We start from the raw sequence: 15,719 nt of genomic DNA, 5'->3' as shown, positions 1-15,719 counted from the left end.
ATAGTTTAAGGGGGATTTTTATATCCCATGAAAAATCACAATCGTGTTCCTCAATGGTGGATTCTTGACTTGAACTATTCAGCATGTTCTACTGTATACCTTCCATCTCCGTACCCTAAAACTCAAAAGTTATTACAAAATAGTTACATTTGCTCGAAGATTAAAAATATTTACACACAGATCACTAATTAGAAAATTGCAAGTATGATATACTTTAATTGATGAGCTGGAAAAATATAGATAACTAAGAAATTAAAACCTACTATCACATGTTACACTACATTGATCGTTTAAAAAGTCTTTATACCCATGAGTATATATAATTCATAACGAACTAAATTGTTGCATATTTCACAATTATCTTCTAAACTTCTATTCCAGGATAATGTTACAATAACCACCTTTTATAAAGCTCTTCTTATTCATTTGAAAACAAATAACATTTAAATTAATTACAACTATTTATGCTTGTCTTTCGCGAACATTTTCCCTGTCAAACCACAAGTGAGAGCTTCATTAGGTATATTCTTGACAAGATGAACATCTTCAGCAAAGACAACTCCCATGCCTATATGCAAATGAGGTTCAATATGACAATGAAAAGCCCAAACCCCTGGATTATTTGCCACAAATCTTAGTGCAGTCCATCCGTAGGGAAAAACAACAACTGTGTTCTTTAACGGAGGATTATTCAAATTGAACGTCGTCTCAGCATCTTCTGTTGTAAAATCTCCGTCTCCATACCCTAAAACCCAAAAATTATGTCCATGCAAATGCCAAGGGTGAATTTCACTGACGTTTTCGGCTAAGGCATTGGCATTTTGAAGGATTATGTCAATGGTGGTATTGAATTTCAACATGTAAACACCATTTCCATATGTGGAATTAGGGTTTGGTGGTGGTTTCATGATATCATAGTCTTTGGAAAAAGTATCTGGTGGAGATTTTGTGTCAAATGCATTATTTATGCCATATTTTATGGATCCTAAATAGGGTGTAGTTGGAAAGACTAAGGAAATGTTGTTGATAGCCCATCTGGTGTATCCTTCAATCCTGTTATAAACAGATATAATTAATAAATATAATCTCATATTTTTAATAATTTACTCTTGTAATTAGATGATGTAATCACATAACTAATCTACATAGTAACAGAACGAAAGAGGTCCTAAATTCATGTCTCATCATCATTTATCAACAAAAATATTTTCACATGTTTTGCCTAAGAAATAATTTATGTTTTATATACGGACAACACGTATATAAACTTTTCATATCATCACATTAAATCTTCATAGCAAGCTTGATATGGTAATATAAAATAGAGTAATAATTTACTATATTTTTTTTTATAGATTTAAGTTATATATATACTGACAGTGAAAAGAATTCTTACATTATTAGTATATATTTATTTAACATGTTACAATATGTATCTTACTATTTTTTTTCAATTTATCAGACATTAATTATAAAAGGTTACCTATAACTATTTTTTAACATGATTGCATAAATTATTTTTACCTCATTGATACATAAAACTTTAATTCAAGAAATTTGTTTCATCTTTCTAATTTTTTAACGAGCATGTCCCACTGGATAGTGGATAGTAAAGATACTTTTTTTTCAATACTATATGCCTATATAATTTATGCGTCAAAAATACTTTATATTATATTCTTTTTAAATTCTATTTTCAGTTAAATATTGTCAAACAAAATATGAATGGAAGGAGTACCTGTTTTGAGTATTGAGGAGCAAAAAACGACGATTGTATTGAGTTGGAGGCTTAGGTGATCCAATCAAGCCAAAGATTTTCTTATAGAAGACTTTGCTGTAGTTATAATCATTCCAAAGAGGTGGCAATGGTGGTGGTGAAATTGGAATTTTTGAACCAAAATTTGGAATGTAATTCAATATAGTGAGGCCTTGAGGTGTTTTAGGTTCTCTTGCTCTTACATTGACTGAAATCCAGTAATTGTTTGAAGGGTTTTGATCAGTTGTGAAGAGAATTGAATAGCTTTCACCTGAATAAATGTCCATATTTTCCATAAGAAATGGTTATATACTATACCATAAAGAATTCTTACACTATCGATCAGTACGATTTAACATGTTATAGTTGTATAACTTACTATTTTTAAGTTTGGTAAATAGTATTAATCATAAAAATGACATGCAACTGGCTTTTACGTGACGTAGTCGGTGACGGATATAGTGTAGTACTAGTTATCGGTTCAATTGAACTCATAACTTTTGACGCGGAGTAAAAGTTTATGTATAAAAATTCATTAAAATTAGAAAAATAATATATATGAACTCATAACTTTAAAAATATAATGAGTTCTATTCTAAAAACTTTATAACTTGAACCCATTAAGTTTAAATCATGGATCCGCCTCTGGACATAGTTATATAATTATATATTTTTTATTCCGTCACTACATAGAACTTAAACTCAATAATAATAATTTACTGAAATCCAGTAGTTGTTTGAAAGATTTTGATCAGTATTGAAGAGAATTGAGTAGCTTTCACCTGAATAAATATCCAGATTTTCTACAGAAAATGGTTGAATGTAGTTTCCATCTGCTTCAACCACCACCATTTTGTGACCCTATATATGTAAAATCAAAACAAGTATCAGAATTATTTCTTAAGAGCTTTTGTAAAAGATAGTCAACTTCATTTTTTTTTGGTCGAATTTAGAATTTATTTTATGGGTTTGAGTTCAGGTTCCATCTCAACTCATTTGATTTACTAGTTTTGAAATTAATTATTTATACTTATTTAATTTAGCAAGACTATGTTGTGTGAGCCATAAAATTACTGGTTTCGAATGATCATGTACCTTACATTTTATATTTGTCCTTAGATACAGATGGATTTTCATGGCAAAATAGTAACAGACGACCAATGTGCTCATATTTGTTGTTTACGTCGAATCAATAAACAAATTTTATGTATTTGCAACGTACTTTTATTACTTAACTATGGTTAATTATTGTACGTTCTCACTTCATTTTTATCACTTAGCCTATTATAAGTTAATAAGGTCTGGTGTAAATTAATCTCAAGCGCAGATAAATATAAAGATATATAATGAGATTATAAATCATAATTTTATAGTTTAAAATACTATCTTAACGATAAAAAGAATCATAATAGAAAAATATTGACTCCTTAAATAGAGTAGTAGTGTAATTTTCAGTTTTAGCCACTTTGAGAATTACTTTCTCCAACTTTATTTGGTGGGCACAAAGGTCTCCCATTTATGAACTAAACTTGCTTAAAGCTATGTTGTTTTCAACTTTGCACCACTGATGTTAACAAATTCTCTTTTCAAATGCTGTCCCATATCTTTAAAAAATTGAGACGATATAAAGAAGATTAGTACAGTTCTTGCGTAAGCACCAAATCAAGAAGTGGTCCAAATTATTTTAACTTTTTAAAAAGGTTTAAAAGTCATTTCTCTTTAACAAAAAATTAAAAATTCAACTTTAAATTGTAATTTATCCAATTTTAACAAATAAGAATGAGTCAATTTTTATAATCTACAATGAATTCAATCTTTTACCTTGGAAATGTAGCCTCAATTTTCAAAACTCTCTCTCCTACGGTCTTACTCTATCTAAATCTCAACTTCAAAAGTTCCTAATGGAAAAAGAAAAAAAAATTGAAGTGTAGACCCACACATCATAATCGTCATAAACTTATTCAATTTATGAATCAATTTTGTCAATCGTAAAATAAATTCAACCTTTTTACCTTGAAAATAGAGGAGTAACTCAACTCTAAATCCTATTTAATTTTAATATCTTTATCTATGACGCTATCTGATTTTAACGTCAAAACTTTTAATAACAAAAATTAAAATACACAAACTGATTCAAACATTATCATGATTATGAAAAGAAAGTCAAGAATTGATTCATGAAACTACTTTAGAGTAGCAAAAGAATAATAACTTTGTAAAAAGTTGAAAGGAATAATTACTTTTGAAGTGAGAAAAAAATAAATAAGGCTATTTTGTTCCTTACCCCAATGGCCAAGTTGAGTGAAGACAATGCAGTGCTGCTAGCCACTCTAAGCCTATAAGTCTTGTTTGGATGCACGTGAATAATCTGGGGTGCGTACTGCTCATCTCCTCTTAACTTGCACTGAGGAACTGATGATTTGCTAAATTGCGCCGCTAGAGAACAATTGAATTGACCTCTTCCATTCATCAACAAACTCTGGTTTCACAACAAAGGGATATTTAGGGCCTGTTTGGCCGTCATTTTTTTTCATTTTTTTTTTTTACGGAATCAGTATTTGAACATAAAAATTTTAAATTTCACTTGAATTTGAATTTCGTAATATTTCGAAAATTTGAAAAACTCCAAAGAGTTATTTTTCAAAATTTTCACTTCAAATCACTTACAAAATTCTAAAACAACTCCAAATTGTTTTCATATCCAAACACAACTCTAATTTTCAAATATCATTTTCACTTTAAAAAAAGTTACTTTTTTCGGAATTTCATAATTCTTATGTCCAAATGCCCACTAAGGACCTGTTTGGCCATAGATTTTGTCAAATTTTTGCCAAATATTTTTTGGCAAATACATGTTTGTTCATAAATTTTATCCATATTTTGACAAATTCCCAAAATTCAAAACCCAAATCCCAAGCCCAAAATTATACTATTAAGTTTTTTAAAAAATTAGCTCAACTTTTATATTTTATAAAAGAGCCCACTATTTATTATTTTGTAACACTGCTACTTTGTCTTCTCGGTCATCTGATAGTGTATTCTGTAGTTCATTATAAAAATAATAATTTTGTACTAAATTTATTTATGTTCAGAACTATGGTTTGTGATAATGATAATGAATGTTATTGATGAAGGTAAATATTGGGTATTTGTGATAGTTTTTAGAACTTGTGGGTATAAGTCATGTTTCATGTTTTTTCAAAAAATAAAAGTGAAATATATTTTGAAAACTGATGTCCAACCACGTTTTCATCTTCAAACCAAACTTCACCCAAACCAGATTTTTCGAAACAAATTTGGGAATCTATGGCCAAAGACTAGCTAAGTGCATGATTTCTTTCAATCTGTTGGTAAATAAAGTTATCTGATACGTATGCTGATAACAAGCAACCCGTAAAATTAATCGAAGTGTATACAAACCGACGCGGATATCACAATTATAAAAAAAAAAAATAAGGAAGTAATATGTGACCTGTGGTTCACCAATCCAACGAAAAGGCTTAGAAGAGAGGTCAATTTGTTGATCTTGGGAACTTTTGTGCCACCAATCACTAAGTAATAAATTGAATTCTCCATCATAGTGAAATGGTTCTTTTTCATCTTTTGCAACTTCCACTATGAGTGAACCATATAATCCTGCTGATCTTTGCATCCCATAATGTCCATGGTAGAAATATGTCCCTGCCTGTTTTTTTTAATACAACATTAACGTCTTAATTCCAAACAAGTTAAGACCGATTATATTAATCTTCACTTCTTTATAAGTTCATTTCGTATAGTAAGAAATAAGTTAAATAATATTTTGCCTCCCTTAATATCCATGGTAGGAATACGTCCCCGGCTATTATTTAAGTATCACACAAATATAATAAATCCAATTTCTTTTAATTTCATTTAATTTTTGAATTTTAAAATTGGCTATATAAATATCTTGTTCACGTAAAAGTGAATAATATTGTATATAGTGGTGACACTTGCTTTTTGGATGTATGGTCCTTGTGGGTCCTAAAAAATCTAACTATTATAAAATAATTCTACCTTTGCTCCATGTTACGTTTTGTTAAATTGTTATTGTTCAAAAATATTTAATGTTAAAAACAAGAAGTATATTTTTTTAGTGGGCGTGTTAATTAAGAAAGATGTTCAAGAGAGATAAAAAATAGTCTCGACGAATACTTTATAATTAAAATATAGAAAATTTTAAATATTTTTTTAAGGGGGGTTCAAAAAACGTAAAAAACTCATAGAAGATAATTCCATTTTTTTTTTTGGTCTTGTGTGGGAGAGAAATTACCTTGTCAACTATAAACGTGTAAACAAATGTCTCTCCAGGGTTAATGGGACATTGGGAGATTGATGCAGTTCCATCCGCCCATGGTGTTCCACGCTGTAGTAAGAAATTTATGAAAACCACAAATGAAAAAAAAAAAGGTAAGAAATTAATACATATTAAAAAAGATTACGCAAATGTTAGTTAAAAGGGACCCCTTGCAACCCTTCGGGGTTGATCGGTTGGTTTCGAGGGTAGTTATCCATATGGATGACCTGCGATCGAATCCGTCGCCCAGGGCTTGACTAGTGCGGTTTACATCCCCTGTGTGGTTTGCATGTTATTACGCATGAGGAGGTTTAGCCAATGCACACCAAGTGTCGCGGCTGCGAGTTTCCCCTCTTACAAAAAAAAATAAGGGGGACCCCTTATATGTTAAAAAAAGGTTATTGTAATTTTAATTATTCAAGGGTTAATTGAATTTTGATCAAGCATATATAGAAGTGGTCTTTTTTTGTTCCTAACAATACCAACATCAGTCAATCAATCGTACCTTAATCTTAATTTAGCTAAATTGTGTAATATAATTAATTCTCGTTATTCATTCCGCTTTAATTAATTCATTTCTTTGTTTGGTACGATGATTAAAAGGACGATATATAACAAATAGAAAGCTAGCTTCCACTCAGAATGAGATGTCGATATACTATAACAACAATATAAACAATAACCAAACCTTATTTCCGAGCAAGTTAAGGTAGGTTATATAAATTTTGCTCACGTCACTTCATAAAGTCCGTCTCAATTCAATATTATTTTTATATATAATCAAAATAAAAACAAAAATGCGTTTTAAGTTCTCTATATTTTTTATTTGCATGCATATAAATCTCTAATAAAACTCAAAAAGTCCTAAAAGAACACCTAATTAATATATATCACCTATACACTGTGGCAGAGGCAAAAGCCGAGCTATGGGTTCGATAGGCCGAACCAAGTAGTTTTGTTCAAACAATGTATTTTGTGTTAAAAGAATTATTAGCAAAACGTGTATTTTTGTGTTAAGAAATTTATTGAATATATACAAAAATTAAATTTAGAATCCATTCATTAGCATTTGAAGCCTTTGTTTTAAAATTCAGAACCGACATAAAATTGAAATTCTAGCTCCGTCTCGTATTATGAAGATGCCAATATACTAGCATTAGAAATTCATTGTGTGTGTTTTATGTTTTTTGAGGGTAGAGGTGGATTCTAACCTGTGGAATTCCATGCCAGTGAATTACAACTCCTTCAGTAAGAAGCTTGTTAGTAAGCTCAACAGAAATAGTATCACCAGTTCTTGCCCTAATAGTTGGACCAGGAAACTTTCCATTAATAGCCATTACCACACCCTCTACACCGTCTGGAGACCAATGCATGTACTCCACTCTCCATTTAAATTGCCTTGTTTTGGCCATGGCTGAAATTGTTGACAACTCCAACAGCAACAACAAAATGCCTAATAAATACATCTTTTTTAATTCTTGATATATGTGAAAATATGGGAGTAAAATAAAAAAGAAAAGTTGATCACAGAGAGATAAGGAAAAGTTCAAAGCTCACACTAGTTGGAGCTTTGTACTTCATTTATGGAACTTTCATAATGCTGGATTGTGTGTGTATATATATATGTTGGCAAAGATACACAATCTAAGTTTAAGGGAGGGGGGGATAATCCATGTAAAATATTCTGTCCCACATATTAATTGTACAATTTTGGCTAACTGAATTCTTTTCAAATTATCTTACGTCTTATCAGAAACAAGTAGTCATTTTGTTTTTATTTTAGATCTACTTGGTTAATTAACTACTATTATGATTAATGTTGTTAGAAGATGTCTTAATTAAGGAGTGTGCTAAAATCTTGATATATAGTAACATATATGGACTATACGGAGTAAGAATTCATGTTCTTTTTTATATATCAAGGAAAAAAGTTAATCTCCCTAGGGCAGCCCGGTGCACTAAATACCCGCTATACGCGGGGTCCGGGGAAGGGCCGGACTACAAGGGTCTATTGTACGCAATCTTAGCCTGCATTTATGCAAGAGGCTGTTTCCACGGCTTGAACTCGTGACTTCCTAGTCACATGGCAGCAATTTTACCAGTTACGTCAAGACTCCGCTTCTATAGGTAAAAATGATATGTCGCTCGTTATCAAAATTCACAAATTAAAGAATGTTTTTTAAAGTTAAAAAGAATTTTTCATTAATTAGTACGTCCATTACTCTTGGATTTATAATATCATTTTTATTTAAAATTTTCTTATAACTTTGGAATCAGGTTCTATTATTTGTGCATCTGTAGATGTAACAACAGGGGCATATATTCCTATATTTTATTCATTCGTGCTGTGTCTGAGGATAGCTCTTCAGTATAAACAAGAAGAATAAATACGTTAAAGAAAAGTTATAAATAGAATTTATGCTAATTCTTTGTTATAAAGAACGAAGAATTCAGAACTTTCTGTCTCACAAGAGAAACAATCACGAAATTATAGCTAAAGATAATATCTTCAAGATAAAGCAACTTATGGTTAAAAACACCACAGGCCAAAGTTGATCAAAGGCCACAACTCTGTAATCACTAGCTATTCTTTGTAAAGATTAACCACATTAAATATCATGGAATAGGGGGGAAAATGTTTATAATTGACAATGGAAATATTGGTTTGAGTAATAACATATGAAGCCAGTCTAATCAATTGTCACTAACAAGATTCTAGTACAACAAAAAGTTCTTCCTTAACCAACAATTTCTGCAGTTGGAAGGTCATAATCCTACTCTGTCTGTCTTTTTAGCCTCATTCTACTTTCTTGCTCTCTTCCGCGGAGACTTCTTCAGTGCTCTGTGATTTTGACTCGTCGAACTCCAACAACTGTTCAACCGAAAATCAAGAATACAAATTCAACCTTGAATAAGATATATATAATGCTTGGAGAATTATAATATTGGACTAAGACAAGATCAATTGAAGAGACGTAACCAGTAACAATTCATATAGCCAGCCTCAACTTGCATGAGATTGAGGTGTAATAGTTATTGGAGATTTAGACGAGACCCCATCTATAGTTGCTCTCATAACCAAAATCATGTTTAACTCTATGAAAGAAACTAAGGAAAGTTTTAGAGAAGCTAGGGTAGTTTTAAGTTCTCCTCTCGAGTTTGTTTTTGTATAGTGTAATTTCATTTACTTATTCATAGGGTCATAGAGGCTCCATAGATGAAACTTGTATTATTTTGGATTATGGGTACTCTTCTGACATTCGAATGACTATTATATTTCATGACTTTAATTATGTTTTGCCGCACTTTAAATCAAAAGGATAACTATCTCGTCTTGTTCATTTAATATATAATTAATTAAATGAATTGAGTTATATGGGTACGAGTTGGGTATGTAATACATCATAATGGTTCACTCGATCCAAGTTGGAAGGCACTGGATGCCGGCCACGTCGCAATCCATTTCGGGGGGTGACAAACTTGTAGAAGATAAAACAACATTAGAGATTATTCTTCCCTTAATTAAAGACACATAAATAAGAGGAGACTACGGTCTAACCTAGCGAATGAAGTGGGATAAAAATCATGGAAGACCAACATTCAAATCCCAATAGAAGCAAAAAATGCTAGGCAGTTTTTTCTCATCTGCCTAATTCTTGGTGGACAGAGCTACCTAGTACAAGTACTAATGGGATGTAGCCGGTGGCGGAGCCACATTGAACCAAGGGGTGTCAAGTGACACCCCTTCGCCGGAAAATTATACTATATTGCTAGATAAATTTTTTATTTTATGTATATTTACTATATGTTGACTCCCTTAACTTTTCGATGTATCTAATTATTTATATTTTGACACCCCTTGATGAAAATTCTGGCTCCGCCACTGGATGTAGCAAGTACCCGACGGGATAGCCGAGATACACAAGTTGGTCCTGATACTACGGCTATCAAAAGAAAAGAAAAATGAGAAAAGTGCACCGTTTATGATAATCCCTACTACTTTCCACTCAAACCAAACTGAGGAGGAAGATTTTCCTTGATTGTTTTTGCATTTTCATCTTTACTGTCCCATTTTTCCTCTTTTTCCCTAGTTACAAAACAAACAATGAAAAATGTTTCTCTTATCTACTCCTAAACGATGTTACTGAGAGAAATTGGTAGACAAAAAATGCTTGGCACAAAATGACCCGATTATTTTTTTGGCCGAAACACCAAGAATTGAATTCTATAGTATCCATAATCCCATATGAGACAATTTGGAGTAAACAGTAAACAAATATTCAAGGCCCATAAACAGTAAAGATAGAAGAAAATGGAGTGAGGAAATATTGATTATCAAAAGAAAAGCTTACCGGCTTCACATCCCCATTCCAAACGCAATGCACAGCCAAAAATCCTGTTACAGCTGGAACAATATATAACAATGCAGGCTGGAAAATAAAGGAGTAAACGAAGTGCTAAGTTAGATAACTAGAAGCTTGAAAAATAAGGGCACAATAGTCCTGCTTCATGAATAAAACATAAAAAAAACTTATTTGAGACACCAACCTGTGCCGCTTGAAACCAGTTCATAACAATAATTGTTGAAACCACACCAACTGCGTATCCCAAAAATGCACTTTTGAAGTATTGAGGCTCTTTCCCCCTGGAGACGTCAAAGCGGAGTGCCAATGCCACAAAAATGCCTGAAGTACAGAAGAAGTGATCAAAATATTGCTAACTCTACTTATTTAATCAAAGAAACAAATTGCATAATGAGAGGATAATTACTAGTTCATGCCAAAAACTAATAACGGAAGGTAAGAAACAGAGAAGTTCAGAGGCGGGTAAAATCCAAAGCAAATTCATGAAATCACTTATATAGCCAGGTCATGAAAAAACAACTTAAACGGGTGTCATACCGGGAATTACAATATCTCCAAGACCAAGCATTGAAAAGGGACGTTTCAAATCTGCTGTTGGGAACAAAAGCTGCAAAAGAAAAAAAACATTCATTACCATACTGTAAGAACGAAAATCCTGCAATGACAAATTGGAAGAAAAGCTAAATTAAAAAAATCCACTATACACACCTTGATAGGAGCATCAAAAGATTTAGCAACGCTAACCATCACTGGGGTAAAAAAGACCCAGAAGATGTCGTACACAAAAAGTCCAGCCTGCAGTTTAAGAACATAGAACGCATTCAGCACAAAGATGGTAAGGTAAAGCATAAAGAAACTGCAAAACCAATGTCATATAAACCCCAGGGAACTCTACTATCTGCTTGACCGCTAAAGGTTACACATTTGCAAAAAGGATGTGTCTATGTAATGCATGCCATAAGAGATGGCTCGTTAAAGGGTCCCACTTCAACTATTTGGTCATGCAGGTTTGGCCCAATAAAAACAAACTTAACGACATCTCTGAACTATGCACAAATCATAAATTACACATAAAAGTAAAACCTCTTTCTACTTACCAATAGTATGGCGCCGGTCTTAAATGACCCAAGAGAAAGCATTTCAATCCCCTGCAAGTTAACAGAAATAAGCATTCAATTCAGTGTCCAACCATCAGAAGGAAAACGAAGCTGTGAGAAGGTTGTTTCGTGATTTCAAAGCAACAGATAGAGAAAGTTTGCTATTTGTGCAGACAAACCTGAATACAAAATGCAAGTCCCAATACATTGTTAGCTAGCCAATGCTTCTGTTTAGCATACCATACACAGAAGATAGTTCCAGGGATTGCAGCAACAATCTGGGACCTTGTGAACTCGACCTCCAAAGCTGAGAAAAAAACAAATAAAACACCATATCAAGAAAGAAGAAGGCAGAAAACCAACAAGTTCCACTCAATGGATTGAGGAAAATCTTTATCCAAAAAGAAACAACTATAAAATGCTCGATCATTTTCAAGAATACAATCCTAGATCCCTTAAAAGTTTGAAGATCGAATGCGCCCATGCTTCAAGTTGAAAATGGAGTAGATTGGAAAACTGGATTTCTTCTTGGAAATTTAGAAATATCTCAAGTATGTAGGATAAGAAAACCCCAATAAACTAGTCGATCTGTTCAAACACATAAGTACATGACTTAAGGATCCATACATGCTCATCAAAACCATATCAGGAGATAAAGGTAAAGAGTTCTTAAGGAAAAGTTTCAGAAAAGGTACGGCAATCACCATCTAAAACAGCCAAACAATACATACTCTGCGGACTCTACTGAGAAAAAATAAGAGAATACCACAAAAGAACAAAATTTTCAACGCCCGAGATTTATTTTTAAAAAAAGAGTCCAACTATTGTTGTTTAGAATAGCCAAGAACATGTCCACATAAAAGAAATACAGTAAGTACCATTTTATGAGCTACTCCACTTTGGAAGGGGCGAAAAAAGAGTACCATACTTGAGAAAGGAAAAAGAAGTTCAGTCAACAAGTGGCATTTTCAAAACAGACATGAAGGTGTACCACATGGGATGTGGGAATGCCTTTAAATGATATTTTTAAATGGATGGGGGGGAAAAAGAAAAGCCACAGTGAGCAAAACACGATTCAGAATCTTTTGGAGAAAAAAGAGTCAGTCACCAACTAGCATAAAACAAGACAAAAAAAGGTGGTCCATACAGTTGAAATATGGGATTGGGAAGCGCCATATTATGAGATCTTCATTCCACTTTTTTGGCAAGAATCGTTTGATAGCAGGTAACAGTGTTGCACTGCAAAGCCCCAAAGAAAGGGAAGATATAAGAATACATAATGAAACTAGTACTTAGAAAATTGAAAAAGAATATATAAAGCATAGTAGAATGAACCCATACGGGAAGAACATACGAAAGAGCAGCAATGCCAAGCACAAAAAAGTAGCACGTCAATACAGCATTAACCAGGTCTTTTGAGAGGAACTTAAAGAGCAAGAACAACGACAAGAGCATTGCGCTTCCAACCAAGGGGAATCTCATTGCATGTTCGTTAGACATTGTCTCCTACAAAGTAGAATAAACAAGTTTAGGAAACATCAAAACAGATGAACAAATGAAAGGGAGGATGCAACTTGGAGTCCTGAAAATATACCGAAGGTGGAGTTGGCTTAACAGAACGGTAGCAACCCACAAAAACAGTGAGGCAAGCTGTTAATACGACACTTAAATTTGGGTCCACATTCACGACCAGTGGTGCCAAACTCAAACCTGAAATTCACAACCAAAAACCAAGAGTTCTCAAGGTAATTCAAGCAACACGAATTTAGCAGCAGGAAGGGGGCTAAACACCAGCATATCAATCAAGAAATCAATCAACTACGCCTCAGTCCCAAACTAGTTAGGGTTAGTGAGGGCCAAATACCACTAAACCTAGTAAAGTCTACAAAAATGATGCCTGTGGGCCCAATGCCGCACCATTTGATCAAACAGCACGTTGAAGTCAGCAAGCTTAAGAGTTACAGTAATGTGAAGCGAGTGAGAATTTCAAGAGTTTTGATCCCTTATAATGAGCAACAAAATTTTATGGCAGTTTTAGAGTAGGGTATTAGGTCTTATGTTTGACAAGCAGAACTAATCTGTTTTACAACACATGAAGTGAGGAAAAAAACAGTAGTAATAACTAATACCATCTATTAATAATAAATGGATGAAAACATATAATAAGATCATACATACACAATTGTAGTGTCTATTTTCTCCGGAAATCTAAACAATGCACATCCAAACACTCATAAATCCACTGTTCATAGTTACGGAGAAACTTAAGAATCACGAGTTCCAAACAGTCATCAAAACGAATTCAACAGACACTGTGGCTCGTCTCATATCTTGAACATGGATTACTTTACTTTCATGTTTTGACAAGCACAAATCAAAGTCAATGTGCGTTGTAATTCAGCAAACAAAAAGAAACAAGATTGAACCAAATCGAACAATGAAACCAAACCTGCTAAAGCAAGATTTGCTAGTCGCTCGCTACTCTTCATCCTCACAGAAGCACAGTCCTTTTTTTGCCCCAAGGTAATAAGCTACAACAAACCAAGAATAAAATAAGTATTAGTAACAATAATCAATATTTACATCTTTATAAGACAATAACTATTAATTGTAAGAGAAAAAGGTGCAATCTTTACCAATATTTCTCACCAAATTTTAGAGAAGTGTAATGTTATCAAGATTTGACCAGTAAAAAAAACTCTGAACATTTCTATAAAAAAAAACAATTCTGGGAAAGGATAAAATTTACCTCTGAATATGGAAACTCAATTAACTGAAAATATCAACAAAAACCCAAATTCTCAACAAAAACCCAATACACTAAAATGCTTTGAAAAAAAAAAAAAACAAGGAAACCCCATTCAATTGAAAATTTCAAATGTCAATTTTTTCACTGAAAACCCAATTAGCTTAAAAGCATGAACTTTCCTCTGAAATACATGATACTATATATTTTAAAAAATCAAATTCTATATCAATCATCTCAAATAAAAAAAAATCCCAATCCTCTAAACTGCATAAATTTGCTCAGAAAAAAAGAAAGAAAAGAAAACCCAGTTTTAAAAAATTCAAAATCAAAATTTTTCAGCAAAAATATATTACCCTATTAGCTTAAATACAAGAATTTTCCCCAGAAATACATGAAAACCCAATTATCAAAATTCAAAATCTACATCAATCCTTTCAACAAAAATGAAAAAAAAAAATTGAAAATTTAAAAAATCAAAAATTTCAACATAAACCCAATAACCTTAAATACATGAATTTTCTTCTGAAATACATGAAAATCCAATTATATAAAATCAAATTCTGATTAACAAAAGAAAACAATTAAAACTTCCATATTTATTCTTTTTTACCTCACAAGAAGAAAGAACTGATCTTGTCTCTTTATCCTTCTACTGATCTCCAATTACGCAGATCAGGAGAGGCTTTTCAATAAGATAGATATTTGAAATGTTTTAATTTTGACTTTTTGGCTCTACCTTTTTAAAGTCAAAATAGGGTTTTAGATTTTGGGTTAAATGAATTATTAACAGTTTTATTTGGGATTTTGAAGGATTTCAATTGGGGGAGGTACGTAGGGACTTGTTGTCTCAACCAATAAGAGACTTCCACGTCAATTTCTCACTATAAATGCCATTTATTAAAGTGATATTCATGTAACCATTATTAAATTAAGATAAACAAAAATAATCAATTTAGTACCAGTCTTATTCTTGTTTGTTTATTAACTTTGGGATAGGTTATCCCACCATTAAAAATAGTATCATAATGTATACTTGTTAGAGGGTTGAAAAGTAATGACACGATAAATTATTCAGGATAAAGTAATAAAATTGACAATCGCATAATTAATATCATATAAAATAGTTAATAAGAAATAGGCCAAATATATCGACAGCCTCTTAAAATTATCCACGCTTTTCAGTTAAAAACTCGATCTTAAGTTTGTTTCATTTAAACACTTTAAACGAGCCTTTACTGTGTCATTTAGACACAAAAAAACTGACATAGCAAAGCAAGTGTTTCTCGCATTTTTAAAGCGAGTGAAATTGTCCGAAAAACAAACTCCTAACCTTTTTTTCTCATTATTTTTCTTTTGTCTGTTCTTTTCGTCTCTTCTAGAGAAACCAACGAATTTTTTAGGCAACTGGTTTCTTAATTTTTTTTAATCACTTTTC

General features: G+C 32.2%; 2 protein-coding genes across 2 annotated transcripts; both read right to left on the bottom strand.

Annotated features, from left to right (window-relative positions):
* Positions 1 to 349: 349 nt before the first annotated feature.
* Positions 350 to 7,666, bottom strand: LOC104089230 (L-ascorbate oxidase-like). Its single transcript, XM_009594076.4, has 7 exons — positions 7,286 to 7,666; positions 6,051 to 6,143; positions 5,229 to 5,441; positions 4,041 to 4,235; positions 2,539 to 2,617; positions 1,739 to 2,027; positions 350 to 1,053 (listed from the first exon to the last, which is right to left on the bottom strand). Exons 1-7 carry the CDS (start codon positions 7,538 to 7,540, stop codon positions 459 to 461), a joined length of 1,719 nt encoding a protein of 572 aa, XP_009592371.1. The 5' UTR covers positions 7,541 to 7,666; the 3' UTR covers positions 350 to 458.
* Positions 7,667 to 8,690: 1,024 nt separating this feature from the next.
* LOC104089231 (signal peptide peptidase-like) lies at positions 8,691 to 15,061 on the bottom strand. Its single transcript, XM_009594077.4, has 12 exons — positions 14,895 to 15,061; positions 13,985 to 14,066; positions 13,130 to 13,245; positions 12,890 to 13,041; positions 12,683 to 12,774; positions 11,715 to 11,842; positions 11,536 to 11,586; positions 11,147 to 11,233; positions 10,976 to 11,045; positions 10,623 to 10,759; positions 10,427 to 10,504; positions 8,691 to 8,946 (listed from the first exon to the last, which is right to left on the bottom strand). The coding sequence occupies exons 2-12, from the start codon at positions 14,022 to 14,024 to the stop codon at positions 8,872 to 8,874; spliced, it is 1,026 nt and encodes a 341-aa protein (XP_009592372.1). The 5' UTR covers positions 14,025 to 14,066; positions 14,895 to 15,061; the 3' UTR covers positions 8,691 to 8,871.
* Between the last annotated feature and the right edge of the window lie 658 nt (positions 15,062 to 15,719).

The sequence above is a fragment of the Nicotiana tomentosiformis genome, chromosome 1 (genome assembly GCF_000390325.3).
Source record: "Nicotiana tomentosiformis chromosome 1, ASM39032v3, whole genome shotgun sequence".
NCBI lineage: Eukaryota > Viridiplantae > Streptophyta > Magnoliopsida > Solanales > Solanaceae > Nicotiana > Nicotiana tomentosiformis.
Note: the sequence above shows the minus strand (reverse complement) of the source record. Positions and strands in the feature narration are given on the sequence as shown.

What these genes read in the sequence shown, in the direction of transcription:
- LOC104089230 (XM_009594076.4), bottom strand. Translation starts at nt 7,540, where the DNA reads ATGTATTTATTAGGCATTTTGTTGTTGCTGTTGGAGTTGTCAACAATT. An exon ending in ACACGTTTATAGTTGACAAG is followed by an intron (nt 5,442 to 6,050) that starts GTAATTTCTCTC and finishes TAAAAAAAACAG; the next exon opens with GCAGGGACATATTTCTACCA. An exon ending in CTCCTCAATACTCAAAACAG is followed by an intron (nt 1,054 to 1,738) that starts GTACTCCTTCCA and finishes TGTTTATAACAG; the next exon opens with GATTGAAGGATACACCAGAT.
- LOC104089231 (XM_009594077.4), bottom strand. Translation starts at nt 14,024, where the DNA reads ATGAAGAGTAGCGAGCGACTAGCAAATCTTGCTTTAGCAG. An exon ending in AGCAAATCTTGCTTTAGCAG is followed by an intron (nt 13,246 to 13,984) that starts GTTTGGTTTCAT and finishes TGTGAATTTCAG; the next exon opens with GTTTGAGTTTGGCACCACTG. An exon ending in CTTGGCATTGCTGCTCTTTC is followed by an intron (nt 12,775 to 12,889) that starts GTATGTTCTTCC and finishes GGGGCTTTGCAG; the next exon opens with TGCAACACTGTTACCTGCTA.